This window comes from Scomber scombrus, chromosome 22 (assembly GCF_963691925.1).
Source record: "Scomber scombrus chromosome 22, fScoSco1.1, whole genome shotgun sequence".
Classification (NCBI taxonomy): domain Eukaryota; kingdom Metazoa; phylum Chordata; class Actinopteri; order Scombriformes; family Scombridae; genus Scomber; species Scomber scombrus.
Genome location: NC_084991.1, coordinates 14,166,515 through 14,184,039, shown reverse-complemented (window position 1 = coordinate 14,184,039; position 17,525 = coordinate 14,166,515). Strand labels below are relative to the sequence as shown.

Below are 17,525 nucleotides of genomic sequence, written 5' to 3'. Positions count from 1 at the left end.
CCTCAGAAAGTAAACATTTTCAGCTTTTCACTAGTATAGATGTTGTGCATCATAGAAATGTATTCACACACATGTATTTTACTTATTTGAACACCAGCAGTCCAAACACCAACGATGAATATTTTTTCATCATGGAAATAAAAAAAGACTAGAAAAGCATTCATTCATTCTGTGGGGCTAAAGAACTACAGATTGCTTTTCTGTCAATCACCTGATCAAGTAGTTAACTAATTGTTACAGCTCTAATTTTGTTTAAGATTATGTATATTACAACTGACTAATGCTGTTTCAGTATTCTGCCATTCATTTATTATTTTAATGTGTTATAAATGTTCTTGGTGTTTCTTGATAATTCAAGTGCTGTTTTGATATAATTGCTGTTATGTCTGGCTGCATTTCTGTTTAATTTCTGAGTTATTAGTTTAAAGGTATTCAGACACTTTACTTAAGTCAAATAAGTATATCTCAGTGTATAAAAATTCCACTTAAGGACAAAAGTATCATCAGAAAAAACATACTTAAAGTATCAGAAGTAGGAGCAATCATAATGCAGAAATTGTTATACATAATATATATATTTTGCATAATGCATTAGTGTGTACGCATTTAAATGGTGCAGCTGGTCAAGGTGAAGCTAATTTTAAATACATTATATCCTGTGGGGTAGTTTAACCTATAAAAATGCAAATTTTGTTGCTCATACATGTCATATCTAAAATTCTAACCTGCAAAGTAACTACTATCTTTAAAAACTTATTATTATTATTTTCAGAATTTTTATTTCTTTTGGGCATTAGTCTCTGTATTACTATTACTAAATTATTACTGCACTATATTTGCTCATTAGCTTCGTCAGTCATCTGTGAACACTTTTAATTACACTAACCTGCAAGAAAAGTGCTGTACAAATGAAGTTTGATGGATTGATAGAAAATAAATGTAGTACAGTAAAAAGTACAAAATATCTTTCTGAAATGTAGCAGAGTTGAAGTATAAATAAGCATAAAATGGTAATGCTCCAGTAAAAGTGCCATTAAAAGTACCCTAAACTTCGGAGTGCCCTTGTAGCCAAGTGCGGTTACAGCGCATACAATATACCCTCAACGCCCCTGGTTCGAGTCTGACTCTTTGTTCCATGCCATACCCAGTTCTCTCTCTCCCCCTTGTATCCTGTTGGTCTCTCTTCCACCAACTGTCCAATAAAGGCAAAAAAATCCCAAAAACTGATATTGAAAAAAGGAAAGTACCCAAAAATACTGTACTTAATGTCTACTTTCCACCATTGCTGTATTTGAGTGTTTACTGGCCTCTTTTAACTTTCGGCTTTGTTAGGTAACTTTGAGTTGGTGAGTTTGCTTTTGGAGAGAGGGGCAGACCCCATGATCGGGACCTTGTGTCGAAACGGCATCTCCTCCGCCCCGCTGGGAGACATGAACTCATACAGCCTGGCAGCATCACACGGCCACAGGTAATACTCACACACACACACACACACACACACACACACACACACACACACACACACACACACACACACACACACACACAAGAGCCAGCAAGCTGAGATATATCCATTACCACAGTATTGATCCATTTACACACTCTGCCCTGGTCCCTCTGCAGCCTCGCAAAATCCTGCAGTATATGTGAAGGCAGATATCACGGCTTCACTGTCAGACAGAAGGCGACGATAAGTGTTGCAGTCTATTCAGCAGCACTTTTGGCTCCAGTTTGACATAATTTCCCTGCAGCTGAGTAAGATAAACACCATTAACATTCAAGGCAGTGAGAGCTGTCAGGAAGTGGAGTGGAGGAGCAAGCCAACAACACAATACAGCATTATTAAGACAATCAATTATAGCATGATGTTCAGGCTGCAGCATGTTGTGCATCAGGATTGGCAGGGTGCAATTGGCTGGGGGAGATAGTGGGGATTTCCTCCCCTCTGGTCAGTGCATCCCTGCTTCTGCCGAGTTATTTTTGTCCCCCTCATAGTGATTTATGCAGCCTCACCCATAGACCATATAGTATATCTAAAATAAAAAATAGGCTATTTAAAAATAAATCTAAGTAAAGGGCTGCAGTGTGAGACTAGTCTACAGTTGAAAGAAAAATAAAATCATAAATAGATTTTCACTGTAAGTGCTCGCACTCATGTGGCTATAAAGATGACATGGTATCTAGGCTATGTGATGACGCAGTAAATGGACCAGGGTTGCCTCCTTTCCTGCTCAGAGATCTGCAGTAATGTGGGTAAAAAGAGGGGCGACACACTTTGGATGACCCCTCCACAGGAAAGCATAAAAAGAATACAGAAGTAACTCATCAAAGCAGACTATTTTCTAAGTCTGCCAAGTGGGCATCTACTGTAGCCTATTTATTTTTATAATGACGGCCTGTTTTGCTGTTGTGATTACTTTCTGTTCAGTATATATGTTTGGTGAATTAAACACTGACTTGCAACAATGATATTAAGTGTATTGGCATGTCTGGCTGTGTGTCGCTACCCACAATACTGAAAGGAGGAGGGGGATTTAATTCTGGCATGTTAAATCTTTTGTTAAAGCTTTTAACCTTGTGTTTTGTTGTACATGATCACATCTCCTGTGTGTCTGCATGAGGAAAGGACAAGGCATGAACTTGACATCACATCACTGAGAGTGAAAATATTGTGCTACTTAATTAATTAAATGTTCAAAATCGATGAAAATACTCCTGTAAATGCAGTGGTCAAGTTTAAGTTCTGTAATTGATTTACTAGAGTTCATAAGTGTTTTATAATTGTTACATTAACAGATGAAAGAAATAGGATAGGATCCATATTCTCTATAGGCCCCATTATGGTTCTGATATATCTTCATGAATAAAAACCACCACTCCCCCTCTGATTTTCACTTCTCTGATCACTCCCTGATATTGGTTGTGACATTGTCCTTACATACCATGACGTAATGGTTGTATTTCAGTCATTCACCGGGGGGAGCACACATATCCATAAGTTATTTGCATGTATTTAGTAACAGTTATCTAATAATAACTATGGTGGTATCATGTTCCTGATCCATCTTTTTTCGACATGGACTTGTCAAATGTCATGTGGTCGCTAGGAACGTGGCTGTCATGAATAAAGTAAAAAAGGGTAATAAAGGTATTTAATCTCGAACAATAGTGCATTACATTAACTAAATTATTTGTATTTTTGCATTCAGTGTTTAAACTAGAGTACAGTAACACTGTACAATATCTTGTACAATATATATTTTTTAACACAGTAACTCATTTGTATTAATATTATTCATCATCAGCATCAGATTCTCCTTTCTGACATGTTGTGTCTTGTCCACTTGCAAGCTAGTCACCAAATCATTAAACAATATTTTGGATTTTGTTTTTCAGAGGTAGGAAAATGTGCAAAGCTAGCAACATCATGAGGGCAGGACTTCTGACACAAGGCAAAGCAGATGTTAGTCAGTAATTAACTCAAATGTTTGAGCAAACTACTCTTATTCCTACATGAGTTAAATAAACAAGATATAACTTGTAAATATGACACCATACTCTCATGTATTTCTTGATCTGATTACATGCACACAACTTGAACAAAACCTCTTGTATTCAGCTCACACTTAAATCAGTCACACTGTCAATCAACTATTAGTGGCGATCAAATTAATATTTATTAACAGCCTCAAAATGATGACTGAGCCTCCCCTCGACTTGCCATCAGTGAAACAATCACACTGACAGGAGATAATGTTATGTTGCCCTCCTTTTCCAAAGCAGATGGTGCATCATCAGGCTGTGATAATACTGTATGTGTTACATGTTGAAATCCATTCTTCTCATAGGAGGGCATCTGCTATTGCTGCATTATCCTGTTGCAGGGGCAATGTTGCATGCAATGTAGTTATTCAATGTATATGTTAATAATGTACATTCAAGCTAAACATTTTCAGATAATCAAAAATATGACATGTTCACCTTATTTCTCTAATAACTTAAGATCCAGACATCCAATGACTAAACTCCTTCATCCTAGTAAAAGATGTAGTTAGAAATAACCAAGATCTAAATAAATGTAGCGTAAAAATATGTCTTAAAACTGTCTATAATGTCACTTTATGACAGCTTCTGATGGTTAACCACTACACCGACACATATGCAAAGGAGATATGAAGCCATTGACAAGTGACCGAATGAAATGGACTGCTACCTTAATTAAAATTATGGATTTTTCTGGGTTTGAATATTGTTGAAATCATTTGGAATAATGTTAGTGCATGACTCAACAAAATATCTAACATAGGTCTTGTTGTTTTTAGACATTTTAATGCAGAAAAGTTACATATTTGGTCTTTTAGATCTTTGGCCCTTACATGTTTAGATGTTGAAGGATTTTGAGAAGATTATAATAAGGTGCATAACATATGGGTACATGTATGTTCTACAGAAGGTCCGCAGTTTCCTTACAGGGCTGGCAGCGGAGTAGAGGATGCCACCTTGACCTTGCTGAATTACCCTTATCGTCACCCTGTTTGTAGCTTTTCCTCTGCTTTCAATATTATTCAGCCATATTTACTTGCAGAGAAACTTCTGATTTTAATCTTGATATTAATGTCACTGGATGGATTTTAGAGTTTTTGACAGACCGTTCACAATGTGTGAGAGATAACGGTGTCCTTTCAAACAAGCTTCACTGGTTCACCTCAAGGATGTGTTCTGTCTCTCCTCCTTTGTATTCTTTACACAAACAACTGTCAAAGTAAATACCAGAACAGACGCATTATAAAGTTTGCCGATGACTCTGTTATATTTAGCCTACTGGAAGGAGAGGAACAAGGTCATGGGCCAGTAATTGAAGAGATTGCGTCATGGTACAAGGAGTCTTTTCTTCAGTTGAATATGTCTAAAACCAAGGACATGATCATTGACTTTACAAAGTTGGCACCAAAGCCAAAGCTGACAGATACCAAGGGGAATAAAATTGACCTGTGACAACAATTTGACCGTCCATCCAAATGTAGATGCAATTTCTCAAAAGGTCCAATAACATCTGTACTTCTTGAACAAAAATGAAAAAATGGAGGTTGTGTAATGATTAGTGGACGGCGGATAACGATAGCACCCAATGTGTGCTTTACAATGATGACTGAGTATGGTCTGTCTTTCTGTATTGTGGCCTTGTTTGGAAACCTGAATCTGACCAAGAAGAATAGGCTTAGTCAGCTTGTCAAAGTGGCCAGTAAAGTTGTTGGGATGAGTCAGCTACTATAGGCAGGTCCATATTGGACTGTCCTGATCAGCCCTTGCAGAGAGAGTTTGAGGTCCTACCTTCAGGCTGTAGATACAGAGTTCCTGCTCAGAAGACAAAACGATAAGAAGTCTCTTATGTTTGCATAGCAATTAGTAGTCTGAATTTGCATTTGTTATTTCTGTACCTAAGCATTTTATGTACTTGGCATTCAGCTGTTTGCCTGTTTGTTTGAAGTGATCTCGCATTGTACTGTTTGTTCCTGGGATCTGTCTAGATTGTTGTATTATGTTTTTCATGATGAATGTTTTTATATACCTGGCTGCAAGTAAATTTCCCCTGGTAGGATAATAAAGTTTGACTTGACTTAATGAGTTTAATTTTCATACTGTATATTGGGGCTCTATAGACCAGTTATACAAGTTGAGAGTATGCTATCACAATGGTGCTTTATTAAGTACACTAGTACTGTGCAGAACAGGCTGATTGCTTGACGTCCAGCTGCTGCTTCAACGCATAGAAAAATCAATACTGTTGATTTGAGATGTGAATAACGTAAAATGAGGGTTGCGTTTAAAAAGAAAATACTCAACAGAGCATTTGAAAAATTCTGCATCTTAAAATAAAGTGGATCGATCGTGTTGGGCTATTAGATAATTTATTTTCTGTACTTTCAGTTCAGATTTTAGTGGGTATGTTTGCTCCAAAGATTTGGGCGCTTCACAATCACCACGGTCTCGGAACATATGAGAACTGTCTCTGTGAGAAATTAACATGTAAGAGTCTTCTGAACTTCTTGATTAAAAGCTCTCTTTTTGCTGTCTTCTTTTCTCTTTGCATGCCATGTGAAAATACTTTTCTCTGACTGTTTTCTCTCACGTGTATGCGTATCTCACTCACTGACTCGAGTCGCAATGCTTATCAGCATGCACAGATTTGATTGGCTGAGTAGCATAATATGAGATGATTCACAATGCAATTCACATGAATCGCTCTGTGAGTTTCCAGGGCTGCTAACCCAGTGTCGTAAAGGCTGGAAACGAAAATGTATTAATTCTCCATAATGTATTAGTTATAATGACCTTTCACTCAACACTGCACTTCCTTGGGTCTTCAGCATTACACCCACCAAGTGTGAAGTCGATCAGATGAATGATTGTTGAGAATATTGGCTGCCAGCTGTGGTAGAGAGAGAGAAAGAGCATAGGCCAAACATCAAGACAGCCGAAGCTATAACCTTTCTAACAGTCATGAAACTTAGTATATTATAATATGTCAAACATTATGATGTTGCTGTTTCTGTATAGATACACAAATGACACCAGAGCTATGCGTTTGTGTAGCCACCACATCGGAGAGGTCACGATCAGCTAGTACACAAATGCAGCACCAGTATTTACAGCCACCTTATTGGAGAGGTCTAGATCCTCAAAAGTTTTTCTTTTAATGATATCTTTAACATTTTTCATTCAAACAACTTCACACTTGACACTGCACTTCTTTGGATCCTCAGCAATACACCTGCCAAGTGTTAGGACAATCGGATGAATGGTTGTCGAGAAAAGCAAAGGACATAAATACAGACTGACAGCCTTCCTTTACAGTTAGAGGAGAATATTTTGAGTTTTATCAGAGTTGCAGAGATAAATAGACTTAATGTGGATTTAACATGTATATGTAAGCCTAATTTAGAACCATTGTTCTAAATTCCACTTCACAACTTCTCTGACTATTTGACCCGAGGCCACGCTACGTTTTCCTGTTCCCTCAACATCTCCCCACAGCTTTCTTCCCTCTTTTTTAACCCCTTCCCCTGACCTGTCACAGTATCTTATCACTGTGAATTAATTTAATCTCTGTCTGAGTGTTTATCTGATACTTCGTCCCCTCTAGGAATGTGTTTCGGAAGCTCCTGTCCCAGTCGGAAAAGGAAAAGGGGGATGTGCTGTCCCTGGAGGAGATCCTGGCCGAGGGTACAGATACCAGGGAGAAGACTTTGGCTCCGCATGCCAATGGTGGAGGGACCCTGCGAACAGGAAAGGCCAAGCTGAGGGCCCTGAGAGAGGCCATGTACCATAGCGCAGAGCACGGCCATGTGGACATCACCATAGACATCCGCAGCTTAGGTCAGATTTACTAATACATGCTTCACTGGCACACATGCATCGCTCTCTGGTGCCTCCAGCTGTTCTGGAGATGTGCTCATGCTGTGCCTGTCCTGTCCCGTTCCGTTCTGTCCAGTCCTGTGCTGTCCTGTATACACTCTCAGCAATCACCACAGTTCATCCAACCATGAAACAGTCTCCAAAGGAGGACTTTTTATATCCAAGGCGATAATAGCTTGGGTCAAAGGTGTGAACATGATGGTGAAACAGTGTCCTCAAGCAGTGCTCATTCTGTACATGTGGCAATCATCAGCTTTCACCCCAACATTGTCCAGTTCGTTGGGCACCTAATGTGGCTCTCTATTAGTATTTGATTAGTCTAATTGACAATTTGATTATAGCTGACAAAACAGTGTCACAACAAGGTACATTCTGCAGCTGTTCAGGAGCTTTCGGTCATATTACCTCAGAAAACTGAGATTTCCCCTTTGTAATGGATTGTAGATGTTCAAATTTCCATTTGTTTGAGCTCTTAAGAAGAGCTTAGTATATCCCATATTGTTTAGTTTGTACTAAAACCAGTGTTTTAAAACAACTTTGTGGTTTTATGAGGGTTTTAACAAGATATTTCATGAGCTTTAAAGGTGATAGTTGGCAGATTTTGGTTAGCTGTTTGTCCCTGTTTCCATTGTCTATGTTACGCTGAGCTAACCATCTCCTGACTGTTGCTTCATGAATACAAACAAAGAGTGACATATGAGTGGCTTTGATCTACTCATTTAACTTGGAAGGAAAGCTTCTTCTTCTTCTTCTCCTCCTCCTCCTCCTCCTCCTTCTTCTTTTTCTCCTTATTCTGCTTCTTCTTCTTCTTCTTCATGTTGTTGTAAAAGTTGAGACTGAAAGTTCTTTCTTGAACGTGGAAACAGCAGTCGACACTACAATCTCACAACAAAAGCTCCAAAACAGTTGTGGTGAGATTGTTTTGTCAAATTTTGTAGAACTGTCAAACTCAACTAATCAATTTTGAGCTGTAAAATGTTTTTTAAAATGTATAAAAACAACCATAATAGGTTCCCAGAGCCTACGGTGCCATCTTCAAGTTGCTTGTTTTGCCCGACCAACAATCCAAAACACAAAGACACTTACTTTAAGCAGCAAAACTTCACATTTGAGAACCTGGGTCCGGCAAAAATTTGGCATTTTTTACATGATTAATAACTTGAATGACTAATCGATTATAAAAGCTGATTAATTTCATACTCGATTACTCAACTGATCATTTCAGCAGAGATCCAACTGTCATCAGTTATATTAATTTCACCTTTTAGTTGCCATCAACTTCTCACAGCACATTACAGTCATTTTTTAACAGGACATTGTTTAATTATATTCAAGTGCTGCCTTTTTATTCCCGCCGGAGCCTCATACTTTCCACTAATCCAATGCTCACCATGCAATCGCCCTTCAACTCGCGCTAACACCATAAAGTGATGGAAACATGGTCGGTTCTGTCGCCCTTGAAACTCCTCAGACATCAGATTGGCTTCGGTCTTCGCAAGTGTGTATTCACTGTTGTTGTGGTGGTGTTCCCAGGCGTTCCCTGGACGCTGCACACCTGGCTCGAGTCCCTGCGTACCTGCTTCATCCAGCACCGCCGACCGCTGATCCAGGGCCTTCTCAAAGACTTCAGCTGCATCCAGGAGGACGAGTACACAGAGGAGCTCATCACGCACGGCCTGCCACTCATGTTCCAGATCCTGCGAGCCAGCAAGGTCAGCAGGGTTTTCTTTCATGTGCATGTAAACAAAAAGATTGTTAGAAAAACATCAGACAAAAGTAAGCCTAGTTCGCAGGGAATACAAACTGTCCTGTGCTCATATTCGAGGGTGACATTAACACTCATATTTGCATATATTTAGTTGCACTCCAAACCATATTATCATACATTTGCATAAAATTTTGTCCCTGATAGCTTGTGGAAAACTGAGATCACAGAACTGTAATCTGTAAAAAAACGTTTCTGTCTTGTGTTGGTGTGTTTGCAGAATGAGGTGATAAGCCAGCAGCTGTCAGTCATTTTCACCCAGTGCTACGGGCCCTTCCCCATCCCTAAGCTGACAGAGATCAAGAAGAAACAGTCCTCGCGCTTAGGTAAGCAAGTTAAAAATGTTTTTGCCATTTCTTTCCACTTTCACTTTGCATTAAATAAAGCTGAGTGATGAGGGAGTGACAGCGAGGTTAGAAATAAAGTTGTAGTTTTTGGGGGGGAATTTTTGTCTCCAGCTTTGTTGAGGTCAAAGAATACTTGTCAATCAAGCAAATACTCTGACACTCATCTTCCTTTTTTCCCTCAGATTTGTCTTCTTCTGTGATAGACGTGTTATTTCTTTTCAGCCTTGTAACTGTTCTCTAGCAGATGTTAAAGGTCTTATGAACTGACAATAGGTTGAATCGCTTTTGTGATAAAATCATTTGGTGCTTCAGACTGGCAAATAGGCAGACACACATGAGAAATGTCACATATTATTGCTTCAAATTCTTATCATGACAAGATTACAGAGATATTTCCTCAGGTTATTAACTAATACAACAGGTTATTCTTGATATTCGGGAAATATCAGAGAGCTGTTTAGTTTTCAATCGACAAAACGTGGAGGAGGAGTGAAATGTTAAAGTTAAAGTTACTAACAAGTGTTATTCAGTGTTTTATTTCTATCTATTCTATTCCCTCAGTTAATAACACACATTTCTAATCATATGTTTTGCATGCAGATAGTTGCAGTTACGTGTTAGTAATGGTGTGATTATAATCTGGAGTTAAAGCTCTTTTGAAGTGAGGAAGGTCAGAGACAGGTCCACATTTTGATGTTTTTCTCTTTTTAATTAGAACATGAAGATGCATTGAAACCTTCAGCGACTGTGCTGTAGCACCACCTAGTGTTCGCTTAATAACAGGGAGGCAACATGACAGGCAGTCTGTTACTTGAAAGAGAAGTGAATTCATGCTTTAAAAACCTTTCACAACTAATTAAATTATCAGGACACTTTAAGACACAATGAGGGCCTGATATCAAATTCAATTGGCCTCCTTTTGTAATACAAGTGAAATGGGAATTGATTTATTTTGATTATGCAGCGCTGAGTGATGAATCACCTGTGGAGTAGCTACAGTAATTAATTACCACATTAGTTTAATCCTCTGCTGTTTGCTGTTCTACACCTGTGGTTTAGGAGATTTGAGTAATGAGGCATCGTTTGGCATTTTATTGTCATGTTTGTTTGTTTTTTAAGACCCTCACTTCCTCAACAACAAGGAGATGTCTGATGTCACTTTCTTGGTTGAGGGGAAACCATTTTATGCACATAAAGTTTTGCTGTTTACAGCATCAGCCAGGTAAATTTGGATTATGAAATTATTGTTATTTATTTTACATTTTTTTAATAAAAGAGTGGGAGATACTATACAGTAGAATAAACAGTACGATTTCTTCTTTTTTATCCAGGTTCAAGTCACTGCTCCAAAACCGTCCAGCTGCAGAGAACACCTGTATTGAGATCAGTCACGTCAAGTACAATATATTCCACGTAAGATGTTCACTGTATCAGATTTTGATTTTTGAGAAAGCATCATTATGTTATGGTTGTGCTTTAAAATGCAGACTAGATAAGGCCTGCAACTAGCAGTCATTTTTGTAACTGATGAATAGATGAATGCTTCAGTCCTTATAATGTCAGAAAAGAATGAAAAATACTCATCTCAAGTTTTTAGAGCTTTTGTCTAACAGAGAAAGCAGCAAGTCTTTATTTAAACTTTAAACATAATTTCTATCTACATTGTTATACAGTACCATAGACTGAAAACAGTCCTGTTGTGTCTTTCAGTTGGTCATGCAGTATCTGTACTGTGGAGGCACTGAATCCTTGCATATACGCAACACTGAAGTTATGGAGGTAAGAGAGACTTAACCAAAGCCTGCTGAGCGACAGCACAAGTATTAGCATTTCTAATCCCGAATCCTGTGCCTCATTCTGTCTGGCTGTACTGTTCCCTGCAGCTCCTGTCTGCAGCCAAATTCTTCCAACTAGAGGCCCTTCAGAGACACTGTGAGATCATCTGCTCCAAAAACATCACCACAGAAACCTGTGTGGACCTTTACAAACATGCCAAGGTGAGCAAGTGTCTTCAGCAGCTGGTGTAGAACAGATGATCAACTTATTTGTCAAATTGTCATAAAATGTCCCTGTGAACACGCCAGAAAAGTAATAAAATGTTATAAAATCTTACATAAGCAGCACACATAACATTAAGTTTTTGACGAGCAGCCGCATATTATCACCCCAATCTGCAGTGCATTCAGCTCTTGTAAACATTTTAGCATCTTTCAGCATGTTTTGGTTTTATGGACTTAAACTTTACTGTTCTGGTTCAGCCTCAACACTATCATCAGTTGTTTTCAGATGTAGAAAGCAACTATTTTTAGTAAACTGTAAACTACCTTAAATTTTGTATTTTGATATGGTCCCCAGTAAATGAAACCTTAAGACTTTGGTGATCTTCTTACTTTCTCGTTAGCGCCACCAGCAGGTTGGCATTTGTAGTTTTGTGTAAACTATCTCAACAGCTATTAGATTAACTACTATGAAATTTGGTACAAAAATGTACAGTTCATTTTAATAATTTTAGTGATTCTTCTCCACTTTGTCCGATACTTTGGTTTATGAGTAAATACCAGTAGCCTTAGTTGTACGTTGTGTTTAATGCTAATTATCACATGTTATCATGCTAATTGAGATGGTTAACATTGTACCTGCTAAATATCTGCATGTTAGCATTGATAATGTGAGCATGTTAGCATTAGCATTAGCTCAATGTAGCTTCACAGAGACGCAAGTGCAACCGTAGACTTTCAGTGATGTTGGACTTGTTGTCATGAAAATAGTAAAATTCTAATATTTGCATAACCAATAATCAAGTGTGTTGAAACATTTATGACTGTAATAGTATCAAAAAAAAAACATCCGCACCGATACCGCCTCATCCTACAAACAATCCAACACTGCACCAATTGTCATCTGGTGTGTTTAACTTTTCCACAAACAAAAACGTGTTATAACAGAATATAATGAAAAATGCAACAATTACAGTGAAGTCCTCTGCAAAGTGGCTTTAATCTAGAAGTACTTAAGTTATTGTCTGTATTTAAAAAGTGTTAAAACTCTGTCATGCTTTTTGTTTTTTTGGATATAGTTTCTTGGTGCCACGGAGCTTACGGCTTTCATCGAGGGCTACTTCCTGAAGAACATGGTGCTGCTGATTGAAATCGACGGCTTCAAGCAGCTGCTGTATGATCCTCCTCCTGCCGAGAGCCCTGCGTCCAGCCCCGGTGTCTGCTCCGACATCCTCTACGACCTGGAGAAAACTCTGGCCACACGCATCCACTCCATCCACCTCTCCACCTCCAAGGGCTCCGTGGTGTGACGTCGTCCCGCTCCGGAGCCCTCCGATCCAGCCACAGCATCCATGTAACACCACTTTTAACATCCAGTGTCTTTGCTATACAGCCCCGTCCACCTGTCCTGCCCCCCCCCCCCCCCCCCCGGCTGAAGAGGAGCTGTCGGATGTCGTTATGTCAGGGATTCCCTTTAATTCTGCCTGATGCAGCCCCCTGAGGGGATATTAATGTTGGCATACATGACGAAACCAGAGAGAGAACTTTCTCGCCTTGTCAGAAATTTGAACTCTGTTTTACTAACAGCTCCCACTGATCACTTCACACCCCTACAGTATCTGAAACTGTAAGAAAAACAGACTCGACCCAACAATATCACTTAGAGCTAGCCGTGATTATGAAACTTTCTACTGTATTTCATATAGGATAAATGCATGAAATACACACTGTACACCTTTTTTGGGCTTAAAAGGGTAGATTAGAATTTTAAATCAATAATTCAATAAAAGCAGCTTTGTCATCATCTCAAATATGAGACTTCAGTTTACAAATAACATCACTTTATGGAAGTGGATGCCATTGCAGTGAAGTTACCTGTAGTATAAAGTTTGACACATGCCAAAATATACTCCTACTATACAATCAATACAAATAAACAATAAGAGTGATTAGTAGCAATGCCAGCAGACGGACATTTAGGTGGAACTGAACTTAATTTGCATTTCTTTCTGTCAAATCTGTGTCGGATACGTTTCACTGTGTTATCTACTGTGTGCAGAGGCCAAACTGATCACACGAACTTCCACCGTGGCCGACACTGCGGCGCTGACTAAACTTACAGACAGCCCACTCAGTGAAATCTATGCTGACGTATGCTTGAAACATGGATGTCCAACTGGGAAATTAACTTGTGATAACTCCACGGACACTGTCGACTTTTTTTGCATGACACCTCCTCAACTGAGCTGCCCTGATATTGCTTTTTATGCAGAGCTTACTTCATGGACCACTTTCGCAAGGGATAAGTAAGGGAAAACGCTGCTTATTAACTTTCTATCCACTGCAAAACAGACTGAGCGGGCTTGGAGATGGATTTCGATGGCAGGGACTTTCCCTTTAAAGATATGTAAAGCAAAGTGTAAATAAGTCCTGAAAAGTCATCGTGCTGTTTGTTCTTTTTTGTAAAACTGATAGACAGTATTCTCCTACACTCGCTTGGCTGATGACAACAGTCTCATTGAATGTGCTCCCTGAACAGTTTGTTCTAGCTGTATGTCTTATGCAAAGTTGCATGTTTGATCCGTTTGTATGACTCCTCCGTTTTGCTTTAGGTGTGCTTTCTGTGTAGATTGGTAGGGTTGAGTAGGTTGTTGGTTGTTCAGAAACCAGTTAAAAGGAGTTTCCCCCCATTTCTGACACATTCCAAATGATCAGGGTCAACCACAAGATCCTTTTTTTGTTTTAGACTTCACCTCAGCTGAATCTCTCAATAACATGATTTCTATGAAAGAAAAGTCCACACACTCTCAGCACTGAGTTTAGAAAGCTGCGAAATTGGAAGACCTTTTCTACGATTTTGGATTAGCATGAAACTCTCCTGGTTGAATCGTCAGTGCAAAAGAACAACAACTGCATCTCAAAATATCCAGTTCTGTAATTTCGGCAAGAAACATCCAATCACCAAGCTTAAAGTTATCGTAGAGTACTCTGATAATGTTGGGTGGAAGCAAAAGTTAACGGATATCAGAATGTGCAGCTTAAATTAATCCATGGGGATTTTGGCCAACCATGGCGCCGCATTTTATTCACAAATTCATTTTGAAGCGTTTTGAATAAGCTATCATGCCTCTGACTGGCTCCTTCTCCTTAGCGACAGCAGCAGAGGCTCATGGATATTGTTGAATTTAGAGCTGTCTGCAATGCCAACCTGATGGAAAGAAAGTGCAAAGAAATTGAGTTGAAATCATTTTAACTGGTGGCCATAACTTTGACATATGATCAAAATATTATCCAGGAGAGTTCACTTACGATATTGTTTAAAGAAAAAATTGCCACGCATCAAATGTAAAATGTGAAACAACACATAACTTTATACTAGAATAGGAGACAAAAAAGGGGAACCATATCTCCAAACACCTGAGACAATCATTTCATCAAAAATGATGAAAATATCCTTAGAATAAAGCAAACAATATGTCAAAATCCATAAAATGCCTATGAAAATATTAAAAAAAATGGAAATAGCAATGTTTTTAAATGAAATATTAGATCAGAAATGCAAAATAAGCAATTTGTCAAAACAAAATGTTCAAAAAGAGGGTTAGAAACCTCAATCAAGCCAGTTTCATTTTTATTTTACAGATTTTTACATTTTGTTTGTCTCATTCTACGGTTGTTTATATCAGCTAGTGATAAGGGTAATTGTCTCGATTATTTGAGATTTGGCTCAGGCGGTTTTGAGATTTGGTTCCTCTATTTGATTGGTCGGTTGTGGCTCTAGTATAAAAAGGGGTGTTTCACGTTGGGAATTTGATGCCTTACAAAGATCCATGACAGAAATGTTGTGTTTCTGAAAGTGTGCAGAAAACGCCACCTCACAGTATGTCCTGTCCACCAGGTGTGTATTACATAACAGTTGTTTTTGTTTTTTTTCAAGATATCTTTATTGTCCCCGAGGGGCAATTTATGGTGCAGCCAGCAGCAAAACAATAGAAATGACAATAGAAATAACAGTTACAAAATAAACAATACACAAAAGTACAATACACAATAACAATAAATAGTAAAAACAAATAAAGTTAAGTGACCACAGTGTGTGCAATCCGCCTTAAAATGATTTAAAAAGGCTAAGAATTAACAGTAACAGTAAATAACAGTTAACTAACATCAATCCTAAAAAGGACCAAATGTTAAACCAAACACCTTTTTATCCAGCAGCAGCTCTGCAGTATCAGCCCTGCTGTTTAAATGATGCACACCCGATCAAAAAAGGGTCAAAAGTCATTCAGTTGAACAGAATTTGAATAAAACCCAGCTGACTTGACCATGACCCCTCTCACTCAGAGACAATGCATTTGGGAGGAAATCATAGAATCTACAGTATATTATGAATGTAACAAAGCAACAAAATTTTAACATTTAAACAAATGTGCAATGTCTCCAGTCCAGCAACAGACCAAATAGAGATGCTTCCCTCTGTTTCCAGCGGCTTACGATGCAAACGTCTCTAAAGTGTCCTCATAAATTGTGGTTCCTTCTATCTTCAGAAAAGAGGCAAAGCTTATAACAGATGCTGTAACACACTCAAAATTACTTAATTATTTGTTTATTTGGGCCAAAAACATTTTAGGTGGGAAAAAACAGGCATGTAAGAGTTAGCTTTACGTTCTGTAAATAGTTACAGAAAATTAAATATAGATACTAACCTACGACTTTATTTTCTTACCTACATACATAGCACTATATATTTTATTTTACATTCCACAGCTATTTTGTTTTACAAAAGTGAAAAAGATTATATAAAAAGATGCTTTAAAGTTTGAAATTAAGCAATATTTCCTTAAGACTGTATTACTTTTAGTAGTACAAAGAATAATATGCCACAGAATAAAGGAGTGATAAATGTGAATTGAGACATATAACATAGTGGACAAATGAGTCGCTGAAAAAAACCTGAATATACTATTTTTGTTTATATTTTTGTGACACCCCATGATGTATTTTCTTTTAAATGTATGTCACTCATTTTAAAAGATTATCTCTAACTTATAAAATGAAAATTTGTTGATTTTACCCTCACAGCTTTAACAAAGCTCATCTTAAATTATTCAGATTAACTATGGTTGAGATAATTCATCTTTATATTTGGCTTTGTACTAAATACATGCCCACATTTTAACTGAAACAACTTGCAATTTGAATGTGCAAAGTAACTTAAAGATGCAAACCATTTTGTCTCCACCGAGGTAAAAGGGGTTTATAATGATGTCAAGCACTTTTTGTGCCAGTGTTACTGTAGCCTCCGCACAATCAAAAGCATTAGTATTTCAACCGCAAGCGTAAGTTGAAGTCTTATTGTGAGCCATCAGCAGCTGCATGTGGCTTTAACATGAAAAAGATGAGCATAAGCCAAAAGACTTTAAGCTTATCTCTGTTATTAATAATCTTAATGTTATGCCATTAGCAAAAGACTAAATAACTTTAGCTTGCCCCTGTACTGGTGCTTTTGATTCGAAACTGGGTCAAAGCCGTAGAGTAAATGTCGGTTTGCATGGCTCTTCTTGTTTAATGTTGTCGAGAATGTGCTGTGTACACCAGCTTTGTCTAGACAAGACTCTCCCCTTAATTTGTCTGAGCATTTATTTGCCTGCGTACAGTATTTGTTCCTGGTAATAAACAACATTTCTCCTAGACGCAGTGGAAACATGCATGGGATACTCACTAGATTTCAACACGGGTGGGGGGCGGGGACTTTTGCTATTATTTTTTCTTTGATGAGAACATGTATATTGTACAATATATATATATGAAATATAAATTATACATGGTGTGAGAAGCAGGGATGTGGTTGAGTATAACAACAAAGAGGAATGTTACACTCGTGCTACAGTTTCTGTCGTTCCATGATATACTTTTGTGGACAGCTAATAAACAACCATAGTTTAATCTGTATGAAGATATTTTTTTTGTTTAATCTTCTCTCCCATGTTTTTTTTTGTA

General features: G+C 38.1%; 1 protein-coding gene across 3 annotated transcripts in view; it reads left to right on the top strand.

Annotated features, from left to right (window-relative positions):
* LOC134004440 (ankyrin repeat and BTB/POZ domain-containing protein 3-A) overlaps window positions 1–12,835 on the top strand; it is a 185,301-nt gene extending 172,466 nt beyond the window's left edge. For 2 of the 3 annotated variants that reach the window (XM_062443707.1, XM_062443705.1), the window contains 9 exons: window positions 1,333–1,468; window positions 7,145–7,377; window positions 8,950–9,128; window positions 9,402–9,507; window positions 10,648–10,750; window positions 10,860–10,941; window positions 11,239–11,307; window positions 11,412–11,525; window positions 12,605–12,835. In XM_062443707.1, coding sequence (XP_062299691.1) covers window positions 1,333–1,468; window positions 7,145–7,377; window positions 8,950–9,128; window positions 9,402–9,507; window positions 10,648–10,750; window positions 10,860–10,941; window positions 11,239–11,307; window positions 11,412–11,525; window positions 12,605–12,835 — 1,253 coding nt within the window. The remainder of the gene's footprint in view (window positions 1–1,332; window positions 1,469–7,144; window positions 7,378–8,949; window positions 9,129–9,401; window positions 9,508–10,647; window positions 10,751–10,859; window positions 10,942–11,238; window positions 11,308–11,411; window positions 11,526–12,604) is intronic. The other variant, XM_062443706.1, reaches the window with a different exon arrangement.
* Window positions 12,836–17,525: the final 4,690 nt, after the last annotated feature.